The sequence below is a fragment of the Arvicanthis niloticus genome, chromosome 30 (assembly GCF_011762505.2).
Source record: "Arvicanthis niloticus isolate mArvNil1 chromosome 30, mArvNil1.pat.X, whole genome shotgun sequence".
In the NCBI taxonomy this organism is placed as follows: Eukaryota; Metazoa; Chordata; class Mammalia; order Rodentia; family Muridae; genus Arvicanthis; species Arvicanthis niloticus.
Genome location: NC_133438.1, coordinates 11,222,449 through 11,239,244, shown reverse-complemented (window position 1 = coordinate 11,239,244; position 16,796 = coordinate 11,222,449). Strand labels below are relative to the sequence as shown.

The 16,796-nt window shown below is 36.5% G+C and overlaps 1 protein-coding gene across 1 annotated transcript in view; it reads right to left on the bottom strand.

The window, feature by feature from the left end:
- Nucleotides 1–837: 837 nt before the first annotated feature.
- Clvs2 (clavesin 2) overlaps nucleotides 838–16,796 on the bottom strand; it is a 102,718-nt gene continuing 86,759 nt past the window's right edge. Inside the window, exon 6 of the mRNA XM_076927907.1 lies at nucleotides 838–5,548. Within this exon, the coding sequence (XP_076784022.1) occupies nucleotides 5,461–5,548 (88 nt within the window). The 3' untranslated portion in view covers nucleotides 838–5,460. The remainder of the gene's footprint in view (nucleotides 5,549–16,796) is intronic.

Genomic DNA, 16,796 nt, shown 5'->3' with positions numbered 1-16,796 from the left:
ATAAAAGTATTTCCCTTTGGAGTCATTTAACCAAGAGAGAGTCCATATTTGAATTCTTTGTGCTCCCAGTACCTTCTGGCTTTTGTCTCTCCATTATATGACTCTGAATTTGCCCCTGATTGAAGACTGTCTTGTGATTCTCTCCAATGTGTCTGTCTGTTTGTGTGATTGTCTCTGTGTCTACCAAAGGGCTTTGCTTGCTTTACTGGCCAGTATAGAAAACATCTAATGGAGAAGGAATGAGGAATATTTTACAGAAATCTTTATCAGGGTTTTACAAGTGAATAAGGCACTGGCTTCAACATACCCCAACTGACCAGATAACAAACAATACTAAGAATATCATTGTTTTTTAATCAATGTCCAAACTTGAGCACAAAATTTATGGTGGATATTCATTTTAGGAGACTGTTTTCAACAACTGTATTTGTTGCTTTCAGCAAATGATACAAATGCATTGTTCTATGTCAGGGCATGTAAGAGTACATAAGATTACAGCTATGCATTGTCATAGATTGCAAAACTTGATTACGTGGGAAACCCAAGGCAAGTGAGTTTGTTGTTACATTGTTCAGAGAAAATTGTACAAACAGGCTGAGCACACAGTAGGATAGCATTGTTAAATCTTCAGTGACCTCAAGGTATATTATTAATTCTATGAAGTCCTGCAAAGCTCTCAGTCTCTTAGAATGTAAGAGATATGTTTTATCATAATGCTTTACCACAAAGAACTCCCTCAAGAGATCTAATAGTAAATAATGAATAATGGAGTAAAAACAATATATAATAGAAATAGTTAATAAATTTAAGGAAATAATAAAGTGTCTGGCACTTTTGCAAAAATTGTATACTTTTATTTTAAATATTATTGGAACCTTAAAGACAAAGAATATGTATGCTTAGCTTTATCTTTAAATGTATTTTGTTTATTATAAAACTTTGCAACTAAAAAACATCATGCAATGACACAAAGTCTAAAACAAAACTAGATCAGGGATAAGACAATGGCTTGAACCTGTGATATGTCAATCAGTTATATAGATATTGAGATTTTTCAAAATCATTGAGGGTTGGGTCATGCTAAAGATATTGTTTAACTTCAATTTAAGATTCTATCTAGGTCAATTTTATTCACAAAAAAATAATGTCATAATCAACAATTCTGAAAACAAAGAACAGAAAAATTTGCATGGAGATCTGAAACTGAATCAAACAATGACAAATACCTTCTACATTGTCAACACTGGCCAACTCTTGCTCTAAAATGCAGTTATAGATATAAAAATTTGGTTTCTAAATAATTTTTATTTCTACAGTAACACTTGAACTCCTTTGAACAATAGGTCCAATTTGAGCATTTCGCTACTCACAACTTAAATTTTATGTTTTTATCTACAGTCTAGGTGGATTAATTCCCATACTTTTTAAATAGCAAACTTTATAACAGTGTGTGTGGAATTAAGTAACCTCTGAATTTTTATGAACTAAAATCTTGGATTCATGAAAACTCTTCTTTAGACTGTAAAGTCAGTCAGTGAGCTACTAACTGTGCAAAGGCAAGGCTTGCTTCTGTTTCTATTTATCCATCCAATATGAAGTGCTGCGCAATGACAAGTCATTAGAGTAACGCACCGGAAGCTGTTTTCCTCACATAAAAACAGGAAAGTCCATTTGTTCCATATGTGCCTTTTATTGCAGCAGCCTCACAGGTTCAAAGAGCACTGTTATTTCAGGCTCATTGTACACATAGCAGGGTTAAGCTGGAATGCCTATGGCCTACTGATGTCAAGTATCAATATCGTATGCACTAAAAGTTGAATTAGCAAATGCTGTGACTTGGGTTTGGTCATTTTATTCTGTGTGTTGATAATCTTTCTGGAATACCATCATGGCTCATGGCAACTTTTCAAGAATATTTAATATATATGTACTCAATGAAAGGAACAAAGGGATAACATGAACCAACCCAACTAGGCAGATTTTAATAAAGTGGCAGATATATAGTCTCTCAGCAGACTTTCTTAATAAAGCATCCTTAAAGGGCCATTGGTATGCTGATAAACCTAAATTTGCATGTGGAAATAGAAACAGCCCTCTATGGTTCTAAAGGTTTCTTTGTGGGATGACTCATATCTGTTTCTCTTGTAGCCTAAAATGATTATTCTTTCATGGTCTATAGTGTCTGTTCTGTTCCCTTGGGAATGTTACAGAAACCTTAAATGCTTGATTGAACCATGTGACCTGCACATCCATATTAAAGAGAATAATTTACATGATTTTTCTCTTTAGGGATATGAAAATTTTAATAGCTGTAGTGAGCATTTTCTATGAGATGGCTTATGGAATGTTTCTGCCTACACAAATGCAAACTATTTTCTGAACAAAAAAGCATGCATACCCACTTCAACAACTTGCTTAAAATTTACTTAATATCTTCATAATATTTTAACATAGTGCTCTGTTTTGAATAGCATGGATTGATGTTACTACTTTCACCTTACACAACAAACAATAATGTATGAAAATCATTAAGCCACTTCCTTGGATATCCTTCTTCAAGTGTTTTCTACATGTTACATTTACAATACTGAAGAACATATTGATATGTTGGTTTTTCTAAAAGCAGAGTGCAAATAAATTGAGTATGCCATGACTGATGCTTTATTCTATTTTTTTTAAGAGGCACTACTTCATATTCCTTAGAGTATATGTTGTAATATTATTTTATTTAGTATTCAACAAATTGTGTCACCAAGAACATGGTAAGAAGTGTTCTTTGTTTCTAAACCAGTTTTGGAAGCAGTTGTTTTTGAAACAACTGAAAGAAAGATATAAACAATGGAACAAAGTGAAAAAATAATTTAGGATTTGGCATAAGTCTCCAAGGGTAAAACGCCTGCCTTATACACTCAGGACTAGGGTCGATGCCCATCATTATTTTTAAAAAGTACACAACAATTATCTAGTGGACTATTTAAAATTGAAGTGGTATCTCTTTGAAGTTCACAAATGTCAAGTATTGAGACAATTTTTAAAGGTGAACTATAGAATTCAAAGCAAAGAGTAGACTCCATCAAGACCATCTAGTCTGAAAGAATACCGGCATGCTTATTCACTAGATCATGGACCATAAGCACTGTTACATGATGTAAAACACTACATGGGGGAAAGTCTGCCTAAACAAATTTTTTACATTTCAATAAATAGTCTTTAGCTCAGCAGCTTTCAACCCATGGCTAGAAAATCAAAAGGTATCATTGTTTTAATTTGTTCATTCATTTTATAAATATTCTATACCATCTAGCCAAATTCAGTTGCTTATGTGAATAAGAGCAAATGCTTGGCAAAGCCAGATGTGGGATTAGGAGAGAATGTAGATAATACTAGTTATTTTTATATGTAACACTAACTTTACAATAGGAGAAGAATGCTGGCCATGCTGGGTGACTTCTGAAGCTGGTAGTGTTCTGAAAAACTGTCAACAAATGATTCATATCAAGAGTATAAGGTGGCCTGTCAACACTTACATTATTCTTGCTTCATTCCAATGACTCCTAGTACCAGATGCATGTTTATAACAGAATCTATGTCATGTAGACAACCACAATAACAGGTGCATCAGTTCTGCTCAAATAGAATTGCCCTGGCGTTTAATCCTCATTTCATTCCAATCTGTGACATGATGTAGGACAATCAATCACTATTACTCTGCACCCAACTGAAGGTTGTCATTCTTACTTTAAGAATAAAGCTGTTTTGAAAAACTCATTATCTTTGTAATTTTGTAAGTAATGTTGTAAGTAATTTTGTTACTTACAAAATTTGTTGATTCAACTTTGAGATTTGAGGCTGCATAATTATAACTGGATTTTTTTTTTTTTTGAAGTTTTTAGCTACTGTCTGTCAGGACTGTGAGATGCCTTTACATATACTTGTTTCCCCTATGGGGAAAATATCTTAGAGATATTTTTTTCTTTTAGACAAAGAGTGGTACGTTTTCAATCTCAAAATTCATCATGCCAAGAGCATGATGAAACTGCTGCCTTTTTACACAAGAATTAGACATTCAAATTAAGATGTTTAGCATTGGGTATAATTATAATTTATGAAATAAGTCTTTAAATTATATACAAATTTGAGTCTATACTTAAACTGTTATATGTTGTCACCAGTGTTCTCCATCACTCAAATTGTATTTGCCAGGTGTCATCTACTCTTTCTGCCTTTTTCTCAAAGGAAAAGGCAAGCATGAAAACAACAGGATAATTAGTTTAAATGTAAGAAAACCTCTTTTGCTCCTCATTGCCTGATACCTGTGTCACATTGAGATTTGTTGATTCTTAAAATGAAAGTAAAACCAACCACATTTATTAAGATGATACACATTCAAGATTTTATTTTATGATGTACTAATCCCTTGAATAGGTAGGTGTCCTGAAGTCTGTCACATGGTTTCATTTCTGTTTACTTCAACCGTCATTTTCCATGACATCTCAAAGCCTGTCATATCAAGAATTTATTAGAACTCAATAAAATTGTATATGTTGTAAGTGATATTTATACTTTTAACACTTCCACGATGATCTGAAATTAGCCCCCATTTGTAAGTGATAAATTTTGTGTTCAAAATTGTCTGTCAAAATGATTCAGGAGCTAATTCTCATTTGTTTTGTCAAAGATTTGGGTGAACATATGTTCTAAAGCACATCAGACAGGGGTTACAATGGGAACTTAATTAAAGAAACATTGTGAAGACAGGTATTTAGACAAAAAACAAAAAACAAACAACAAACAAACAAAAACAGAATTTCTCATCTTAACATGTAAAAACACATTTTCTTGAAAAACTCCAAATCAAACAACAGAGAAGAGCTCAGGTTTGCTTCAGTTTCCAAGCTCGTCAATCACTCTTTTTCTTCAGGGATGTTTCCAGAATAGTTTCTCTGAAACAAAAATCACTAAACAGGAAAACATTAATCATAACAATTTCCTGGAAATAATTGACCTTGCTGTGACCAAAGTATGTTGAATACTGACAATGTTTTGGACATTGAAACAATTCCCTATGATAGCAGATACATGGCTTCATAGGAAACAGGGATACAATTCATTAAATTTTATAGGGTATGTGTCCTTATTCTTCTTATTATAGTCCATATCACTGGCTCAAACATGTGAGTCAATCTTTCCCAAATTAAATTACTACCAAAATTTACAAACTAGATCTGAAGACTATATTGTATTTACAAAGAACTTGGCACTTACAGAATAAATTATTGACCTTTTAAAATCTAGCCCAGGGCACCCATGGTTTAGGCAAATGTGAAAGCCAGATGCCTTGTGCATTATGCTACATGAACATGAATAATGTTTTCCCGCAGGTAAATCCACAGTGCTGTCCCTGCTGCTGAAACACAGGGCCTCCCATTTTTAATCCATGGTCTAAGGGTGGAGAAGTTCTCAGTCCAGAGAAAGTAAAGGCTGCATGTTTTCTTCTTCACTTTTATCCATGCGTTTCAGTGCTGTAGGGTCCACTACTGACTGAGATCTGGAAAGAATAATGCCAAGGTCAATGCAGCCCAAGTAATTACCCACAATTATTCTCTTCAGCTTTTTAAATTCACCACTGCGTCCCAGATGGCCCTGAATTCTCTTCCCCTGCATCAAGATATTTATGAACTATGGATGCATACATGTAGAGTTTGGCATTAGAGTGAACAGACAATCTCCTGGCCTCCAGGGTAGTGAGCAGCAAGAGGTTCTATGCAGAGAATAATAGGATTGATGTTCTGATAATTTAACCAGAATATTCGCTTTGAAATACTGACATTTTCTAATATAGGACAGATATTTTCTGATAAAATATTTATGGATGGAAAAAGAAACTAGTGGAAAGATGATTTTGCCATCAGCAAGAGACTTTATTCCTGCTTTAAAATATCCTATTAGAAAAATCCAAAATATTTATAACTTATTTTTTATCATCTCTTAATTAGAATTATGATGTCAACCAAAAAAATCAGAATTTCAGTGTAATTTTGTTATGTTTCCCACTAGAGTATCCAAATAAAAGAAACCATATGCTTGAATGTTTCAAGAAATAGTTAAAGATATTTAAAGTAAAAATATTTATTTGGTCAAGACATGGATGAAAATGCAGGGCAAAAATGAAACAGAGACTTAAGGACTGGCCCAACTTGAGATACATTCCATATGTGCTCAACAAATCTTGACACTATTATTTGAGGCCATATTTTGTGTGTAGACAGAAGCCTTATTTTGTGTGTAGACAGAAGGCTGTCCTCGGAGAGGGTCTACCAGCAACTGACTGAGACAAATGCAGATACTTACATCCAACCATTAGATTGAGGTTGGAAACCCAATGGTAGAGTTAGAGAAAGGACTGAAGGAGCTGACAGGGATTGCAACTTTATAGGAAGAACAGCAGTGTCAGCTAACCTGCATCCCTCTGAGCTCCCTGAAACTAAGCTAAAAACCAAGAAGCACACATGGGCTAGTTTATGGCCCTGGGCACACATGTAGCAGAGAAGTGCCTTGTATGGTTTCAGTGGGAAAGGATGTGCTTAATCCTGTGGAAACTTGATTCCCCAGGGAAAAGGGATACTGGTGGGATTGAGGTAGGCATGGGAGGGCAGGTGGGGGATTACACTTTCAGAGGTGGGGTGGGGGTATGGGAGGGAAGAACTTGAGGAAAGGAGTACCAGGAAGGGAGGCAGCTTTTGGAATGTAAATAAATACAATAAATTAATTGTAAACAGATTAAAAAAGAGAAAGTACATGATTTGAAAACCCATATATATATGTGTGTGTGTGTGTGTGTGTGTGTGTGTGTGTGTATGTGTATGTATATACATATGTTATATGAATATACTATGCATATACATGTGTACACACATACAATTATACATATATACATACATATGCCCATTATACATATACATATATGCATAGAAACATATACATGACTGAAAACATACATACATGCATATATACATATATGCATATATAGTTATACATACATACATGTACATATATACACATATATGCATATGCATGTATACATATACAAAATGTGTGTATATATATACATATATGCATACACACATGTATGTGCTTTTATTAGTAATGTGGAATTGTATTGCAGATACTCATTAGGAAAGAGAATTAAAATGGTGAGGAGAGAAAACAATGACACATGCTATTATAGTGGCAGGAAGAACCCATTTTAATGCCTATAGCATTAAGAAGCAGATGCCCTTTTAAAGCCCCCTCCAGTAATTTCTTCCACACTGCTGCATTCTACCTAATTGCTTTTTGCTGTAGTAATATGCTTCTTAGCAGACTTCATTAACTCCCAAAAAGGAAGACTCTGGGCTGAATCATAATTGCACTTCCTAATAAAAACAAATGTAATGGAACTAGTTATATTATTAAAAGTACAAGATTCACCAGAAAAGACTCGATTTATTTAATAAACAATTGTTTCATAAAAGAAAAGGAAAATAGGTTTCTTTTTTATTAATAATTTTATTCATTTACATTTCAAATGATATCCACCTTCCAGGTTTCCCTTCCACAAACACCCTATCCCATACCCCCTCTCCCCATCCCCTTTGACTCTATGAAGGTGCTCCCCTACCCACTCACACACTCCTGCCTCACCGGTCTAGCATCTCCCTATACTGGGGCATCAAGTGTCCATGACTAAGGGCCTCCTGTCCCATTGAAGCCAGATAAGGCCATCCTCTTCTACATATGTATCTGGAGATCTCGCCTTTGGTTTGTGGTTTAGTCTCTGGAAGTTCTCAGAGATCTGGTTAGTTGATATTGTTCTTCCTATGGGGTTGCAATACCCTTCAGCTCCTTTCATCCTTCCCCTAACTCCTCCATTGGGGTCCCCATGCTCAGTCTGATGGTTTGCTATGTACATCCTCATCTGTATTGGTCTGGTGCTGATAGAATCTCTCAGAAAACAGTCATACCAGGCTCCTAACAGTGAGCTCTTCTTGGCATCAGCAATAGTGTCAGGGTTTAAAGTCTGCAGATGGTATGGATCCCTAGGTTGGGCAGTCTCTGGATGGCCCTTCCTTCAGCCTCTGTTTCATTTTTATGTCACTGTCTTTCCTTTGGACAGGGACAATTCTGGGTTAAAAATTTTGAGATAGATGTGTGATCACATCCCTCAACTGAAGGACATGTCTGTCTACTGGAGGTGGTCTCTACAGGTTGTATTTTGTTGGGGATTTTGGCTAAAGTCACTCCTGTTGGGTCCTGGGAGCCTCTCACTTACCTGGGGTCTGAGACTTTCTAGTGGCTACCCTCAGTTCCCGATCTGCCACTGCTACATATTTCTAGTCAATCACCTGACCCTTTGTACTTTTCTCCTATTCCTTCCAATACCTGATCCTACCATCCTTTTTTTCCTTTCCCCTCCTGTTTTCCTCCCAGGTCCCTCCCTCCCTCTATGTCCTATGATTATTTTCTTCCCCTTTCTATGTAAGAATGAAGTATCCACATTTTGTTCTTCCTTCTTCTTAAGCTTCATATGGTTTCTCAGTTGTATTGTGGGTATTTTGAAATTTTTTCCCACTATCCACAAATCAGTGAGTATATAGCTACCAGGTGTGTTCTTTTGTGACTGGGTATCCTCTCTCAAAATGATATTTTCTAGTTCCCTCCATTTGCCAGTGAATTTCGTGAACTCATTGTTTTTAATAGCTGAGTAGTACTCAATTGTATAAATGTACCATGTCCGTTCTCCTAATGAAGGACATCTGGACTGTTTCCAGCATCTGGCTATTATAAATAAGGCTGCTACAAACATAGTGGAGCATGTGTCCTTGTTATATGTTGGACCAACTTTTGGGTATATGACCAGGAGTGGTATAGCTGGTTCCTCAGGTAGTACTCGGTCCAATTTTCTGAGGAAATGCCAGACTGATTTCTAAAGTTATTTTACCAGCTTACAAGCTTGCAGTCCCACCGGCAATGGAGGAGTGTTCCTGTTTCTCCACATCATTGCTAGCATCTGCTGTCATTTTGATCTTAGCCATTTTAATAGATGTGAGGTGAAATCTCAGGGTCTTTTTAATTTGCATTTCCCTGAAGATTAAGGATGTTGAACATTTTTTTAGGTGCTTCTCATCCATTTGAGTTTCCTCAGTTTAGAATTCTCTGTTTAGCTCTGTGTTTCCTTTTTAAATAGGGTTATTTGGTTCTCTGAAATCTAACCTCTTGTGTTCTTTGTATATTTTGGATATTAGACCTCTATGGGATATAGGGTTAATAAATATTTTCCCAATATGTGAGTTGTTGTTTTGTCCTATTGACAGTGTCCTTTGCCTTGAGTTTTATACAAGGAGATAAGAATGGATCAATTTGCATTCTTCTACATGCTAACTGCCAGTTGAACCAGGACCATTTGTTGCAAATGCTGTCTTTTATCCACTGGATGATTTTGGCTTCTTTTTCAAAGATCAGGTGATCATAGGTGTCTGTGTTTAATTCTGGGTTTCCAGTTCTATTCCATTCATCTACCTCCGTGTCTCTGTATCAATATTACACACCTTTTTATCACTCTTGCTCTGTGAATTACAACTTGATGTCAGGGATGGTGATATCCCTGGAAGTTCTTTTATTGTTGAGAATAGTTTTCACTATTCTGGGTATTTTGTTATTCCAGGTGTACTTGAGAATTGCTCTTTATATCTTTGTGAATAATTGTGTTGGAATTTTGATGGGGATTACATTGAATCTCTAGATTGCTTTTGGTAAAAGGGCCAATTTTACTATTTTAATTCTGCAAATCCATGAACACGGGGGGTCTTTTCATCTTCTGAGGTCTTCTTTGATTTCTTTTTTTTAGAAACTTGAAATTCTTGTCATACAGATCTTTCACTTGCTTGGTTAGAGTCCCTGAAAGATATTTTACACTATTTGTGATTATTGTGAAGGGCTTCATTTCCCTAATTTGTTTCTCAGCCCATTTATCCTTTGAGTAGAGGAAGGCTACTAATTTGTTTGAGCTAATTTTATATCCAGCCACTTTGCTGAAGTTGTTTATCAGATGTAGGAGTTCTCTTGTGGAATTTTTGAGTTCGCTTATGTATAGTATCATATAGACTGCAAATAGTGTTATCTTGACTTTCTCCTTTTGAATTTTTATCTCTTTGCCCTGCTTTTGTTGTCTAATTGCTCTGGCTAGAATTTTGAGTAGTACATTGAATAGACAGGAAGAGAGTAGGCAGCCTTGTCTTTGTCCGTGATTTTAGTGTCATTGCTTCAAGTTTCTTTAAGTTTAGTTTGATGTTACCTATTGGTTTGCTGTATATTCTTTATTATATTTAGGAATGTACCTTGAATTTCTGATTTTTTTCAAGACTTTTAACATGAAGGGGTGTTTTTTTTTTTTTTAAGTGGGAAGATTTGTTTCTTATGTCAATTTCACTTTATCTGAATATTAAATAGGTGCTAGATATTAGATCATGTGATTAAGTTTTGCTGTGTTTCTCTGTGTGTTTCTCAGGGGAAAGAGATATCAGATAAGGAGAAAAAGTTGGCAGAGAGAAAAGGGAGTAGGCAGATGGAAGAATCACAGGGTAAGATTCATAGGAATATTTTAATCTCTGAACTTACAAATGAATTTCCAAACAAAAACAATAGTATTACGTATTCATAGTGAAAAACAACAAGAAAAATGAAAAATTAATTCTTTACAACAAAACAACATAAGTGCATCTACTGCCAGGCAGTGGTGGCGCACGCCTTTAATCCCAGCACTTGGGAGGCAGAGGCAGGCGGATTTCTGAGTTCGAGGCCAGCCTGGTCTACAGAGTGAGTTCCAGGACAGCCAGGACTACACAGAGAAACCCTGTCTCGAAAAACCAAAACCAAAAATTTAAAAAATAAATAAATAAATAAATAAATAAATAAATGCATCTACTGCTTACACTTTGTATTCTGTATTAATCATTTTCAATATGTAAATGGCAAAGCTGTTTAAGTTGCACAAAGCCCACCATTAAATTATTTGTGTTTGCCATATATTTTGCTAAAACACATATAGATAGATACACACATATATTGTTTGAAGCTTGGATGGAATCTGACATTTTAGTAATATAAAAAATATGGTAATTTTCTTCTCCAACCTAGAATTAAATTGCTACATTATTTCCTCAGGCATTACAGTTATCAGAATAGTGAATGGGTGAACGTTACCTCCATGTACACAATTTCAGAAAAGAAAAGTGCTCAGAAAGATGATTAAGGCTGCCTTTGGTATTTAGTTGCCTCAACTGTACTGTACTTAGCATATATGAAAGAAGAGAATGGTTTGTGTAAGATCATAGCTATTACTATTATTCCACCCATTAAAGGAAACTCTCTTTCATAATTTTACCAATTATATCCAGAAGTTCTGTTTAACTCTTGTGTCTTTGCAGTGAATAACTTATTCCATTTTTTTTTAATGTTAAGGACTACAGAAATAAGTTTGCTGGTAAAATTACTGCCATGCCTATGTGAGGACCTGAGTTTAGATTCTTTAACACCCAATTACAAACTGAGTATATTACCAGTGCCTCTAAACACAACTGTGGATGTAGAGATAGGAGGATCCTTGAAGGTCACTGGCCTGCCAGTGAAGTCAAATTGTTGAGTTCCCAATTCAATGACCCTGTTTCAGACAATAAAGTAAGGAGTCAAGGAAGGCACCTGACATTGACCTCTGGACTCCATATTCACGTACACCAACCCACATAAACATACACCTACACACAAACACATACTCATACACATATGAACATTATGTAGATATGCACATGATAAAACTTAGAACGTTAAATTTAGTAATCCAATACTTATTTATTCAGTAACTATGCAGCTATAATAGGTTGCACCAAAATATTTTAGATCTGCATTTCAGAGTCAAGTATTTTAATACTGGATGCTTTTGTAGCTAATTTACTTGCTCTATAATTGTGGAAAGGCTATTAAAACTCCTATGATTATGTTCTTTTATATGTATAATTGTGGGAGAACCTTACTTTACATTGTGATTGTGAGGATAAAATATAATAACACATACCTAAACCTCACATGCACACATGACCAGCAGAAAGGGTAAAGTAAGTAGCTCACAAAACAAGGTTGTCAGTTAACTGAAATTAGAACTAGAATTCACTTAACTTATTGTATCTTACTCTCCTTATTAATAAGATGAGACTAGTACTATCGTGTTAGATAACTTCAAGAAATATGAGCGTCGATTTATGCAAGTCAGTAGAATACAGACTGACATGTAGCAATAAGTGTTCATACCTTTCAACAAAATGAATATCTGCAGCAAAACAGCATTTTCAGATTAAATGAATTCATAGTGGCTATGACTGCATGCACAATACCTGAGTAAGAACAAGCAAGCCAAAGTCCCTGCATGGATGAGCAGTTGCGGTCAGGAAGTGTTGGAATAGCTGCAACTCATGGGGTACTAAATCCTTACTGAGAAACTATTGGCAATTGGTGACTTCTAAGAAAGAGTCAGTTTTCTTTAGAATAGTAGTCCCTGAGAGGTTACTTATTATTCAACAAAAATATATTAATCCTACCGTTGTCAGGCACTATCTTAGGACTTGAAGGGTATAACGTAAATGACATCTCAAGCACTAAAGACAGACATACTCTAGTGAACTTTGCATGTTTTCAACTAATCATGTTCTCTCCCTGACAAATTCCAACAGCAAGACAAAATCCCAATAGGATTTTAGAACCTTCCCACATTATAAGCATACCTGAAAGAAAAAGAACCTTTAAAATTCTATTCAGCTCACAGCAAAGGCAAAAATACTGCTTGGGTAGTGAGTGGGCTAAAAGCCTGGTAGTCAAGAAACGAAATTCCCCAATTAATTGGACAAAAGAAGCAGGATGCAAACTGATTCAAATTATGGCTATCCAGCTTATCTAACAAGGACATGTTACTCCATCAAAATGATGTTTTTTTAATAAAGCGAAATGCAAAACATATCATTAGAAGGTTGTGACTAGTAGACTAGTAGAATGCTAGTTTAAGGCTATCAATGTGAGTCAACAACCCGCTTTGACTTCTTGCAATAGCAGCTATTGATAGAATAGAAGCTCACAAGATCTACACAAGAAACCTAGGTAAACTAGTCACACCCAGTTCAAATGTCACATGTTAGTCATAAATACTGAAGATAGACTACCACTGAATGCCAGAAAATTCCCCCACTCTTTCTCTCAACTAGTATGTAGTGTGCCACCTCAAAGAGCCCACTTTCTCCAGGAACAAAGGATTCAGACAATAGAAAAACACAGCCACAATAGAATCCATAAAGTTTATGCTGTAAACTAAATATCAAACTAGCCCCAGTCATTTCACAGCACAGCTAAGTGGTATGAAAAATAAAACATTTAAAGGAAATGTGGTTGATATACAATTACTAGAATGAGCAGCACACAGGAATGGTTGAGACTGGGTGGTTGAAAGGGGACAGGGACACTTTTGAAGAGGTGTTTGACGGCTACTGAGCCATTTGAAGAGCCATGTGGAAAGGACTCCAGCCAGAGGTGACCAGTAAAGGATTTAGAGAGAGAGAGAAGCTGGAGAAGCTGAAGAGCAGAGAGATAGTTACTAGATCTGTAAGTAGGAGAGGAAAGAGATACGATTACCCAGTGGAGTGTAGACAGGGCAGGTGATGCAGTGTCTTATAAAGCCATAATGAGTCGTTTATGATATAATCCACAGTCGTTTAAATTTTAAATAAGAGTTGTATATAATGACTTAAATCACATTTTTTAAAAGGATTTTTGGATTTCCATGTGGATTACAAATGAGAGAAGGGAAATTGTCAGGAGCCATCTAGGATAGGCTAAGACTAGCAGGTGGCCTTCCTGGCGGTCCCCCATTTTTTGCATGGTCTGCAATGCATGAGCTCAATGACAAGGTCCTGGAGAGACTTTATCTCAGGATTGATTCTTGCAGCTGATATGACTTTCCTATCGTTATTAAACTAATATAATAATCCCTGGGCATTAGCTCACTGGGACAGCGAGCCTTCACAGGACCAAGGGCCTCCCCTGCTGGTGATGCCAGATAAGCCCATCCTCTACTACACATGCATCTGGAGCCGTGGGTCCCTCCATGTGTTACTCTTTGCTTGGTAGTTTAGTCCTTGGGAGCTCTAGGTAATCTCGTTGGTTGATTTTGTTGTTCTTCCTATGGGGTTGCAAACCCTTTCAGCTACTTCAGAACTTCTCCTACCTCTTCAAAAGTGTCCTTGTCCCCTTTCAACCACCCAGTCTCAACCATTCCTGTGTGCTGCTCATTGTAGTAATTGTATATCAGTCACATTCCCTGTAAATGTTTTTTTTAATACCACTTAGCTGTGCTGTGAAATGACTGGGGCTAGTATGATATTTAGTTTACAGCCACTGAGGTCCCTGTGCTCACACCCATGATTGGCTGAAAACATCACCATCTGTATTGGTCAGGCTCTAGAAGAGCCTCTCAGGAGACAGCTATATCAGGCTCCTGTCAACAAGCACTTCTTGGCATCAGCAATTGTGTCTGAATTTGGTGGCTGCATTTGGGATGAAACCCCAGGTGGGGCAGTCTCTGGATGGCCTTTTCTTCAGTCTCTGTTCCAATCTTTATCCCTGTTTTTCCTTTATACAGGAGCAATTCTGGGTTAATATTTTTGAGATGGGTGGATGGTCCTATCCCTCAACTGGAACTGTGCCTAACCTCTATGGTCTCTCCAGGTTGTCACTCCCCTTTGTTGGGCATTTCAGCTAATGTCATCCCTAAGGTCCTGGGTGCTTCTCACTTACCTACGCTCTGGGATTTCCTAGTGGCTACCCCTAGTTTTCCATCCCTCACTGCAATACATCTAAGTTCAATTTCCTGACACTCTGTTAATTTCCCCCATCTCCTCCCACACTTGATCCTACCCCCTTGTCCCCTCCCCCTCTTCTATCCGTCCCATGTCCCTCGCCCCCCTCTACCACTCATGATTATTTTGTTCCCCCTTCAAAGTAAGACTGAAACATCAGCTTTAGTTTTCCTTCTTGAACTTCATATGGTCTGTGAGTTGTATCATGGGTATTTAGAGCTTCCTTTATAATTCAGAGCAATTACTTTTTTCCTAATATCCACTTATACATGTTACATAGTTTTACAGTACGTAACATGTATGTTCTTATGTGACTGGGCTATCTCACTCAAGATGATATTTTCTAGTTTCTTCCATTTGCCTGTGAATTTTATGAAGTGATTGTTTTTAATACCTGAATAGTACTCAATTGTATAAATGTACCACATTTTCCGTATCCATTCCTCTGTTGAGGGACATTTGGGTTATTTCTAGCTCTGGCTATTATAAATAAAGCTTCTATAAACATAGTAGAGCATGTGTCCTTGTTATATGTTGGAGCATCTTTTGGGTATATGATCAGGAGTGGTATATGTGGCTGCTCATGTAGTACTATGTCCAGTTTTCTGAGGAACTGCCAAACTGATTTCCAGAGTGCTTGCACCAGCTTGCAATCCTACCAGCAATGAAGGAGTGTTCCTCTTTCTTCACATTCTCATCAGCATCTGTTGTCACATGAGTTTTTGATCTTAGCCATTCTGACTGGTGTGAGGATTAAGCCAAAACCATTCAGTGAATAAAAGACAGCTTTTTCAACCAATGGTACTGGCTGGCTCAAGTGGTGGCCACCATGTAGAAGAATACAAATTGATAGATTTTTATCTCCTTGTACAAAGCTCAAGTCCAAGTGGATCAAGGACCTCTACATAAAACTAGATACACTGAATCTAATAGAAGAGAAAATGGGAAAGAGTCTGAAACACATTGGCACAGGGAGAAATTTCCTGAACAGGACATCAATGGCCCAGGCTCTAAGATCAACTGTAGACAAATGAGACCTCATGAAATTACAAAGCCTCTGTAAGGCAAAGGACCCTATCATCAGGACAAAATGGCAACCCACAGATTGGAAAAAGGTCTCCTAAGTTTTATATAGCTCACTTCCAGAGAGGAAAGTCACACTGTCATAAAAGGGTATACAGGCTTTCTTTCAACAATTTGAAAGTCTCCAGATGAAACTTATACACCACACACAAACACACACACGCACACGCACACATACACATATGCAGACACAAACAAACACACAAACAGAGGAAGTGGGGAAAAACAGTGAGAATACAAGTTTCCATGAGAACTAAATATATTATTTTAAAAGAGACACACAGGCCTTTTATGATAAATGTTGGAGTATAATGACAAATTTCAGTAGATTTGCTTCTCTTAGATGACAGTTATCCAACAGCAATTACTTTACGGATTTTTGTTTTAGAGACTCTCTTAGAGTTGGAGAAACTCAAAGATTTTGTTACATAATTTCTAATTTTAAATGCAACTCAGCACTGAACAGAATCTTCACAAGCTATCAAACAATAATTCAGGAGGTTAATGAATCCTCGGGTGTACTGATACTTATTGTATACAGATGTCAACTGAAGCCTAAAGTTGGCTTAAAGACAAACTTGTTAACACATGAGAAAATGATTGCAGGGAAGCATTCCATTTCTTTACTTTTACTCCCGGGAGATGTTCAGTTGCCTGTAGTGAGCAAAACATCATCATCATCATTAACACTATCATCATCATCATCGTCATCATCATCATTACACAAATATACTTGTATGTGCATATACACATGAGACAGAGAGAGATAGGGAGAGAGAG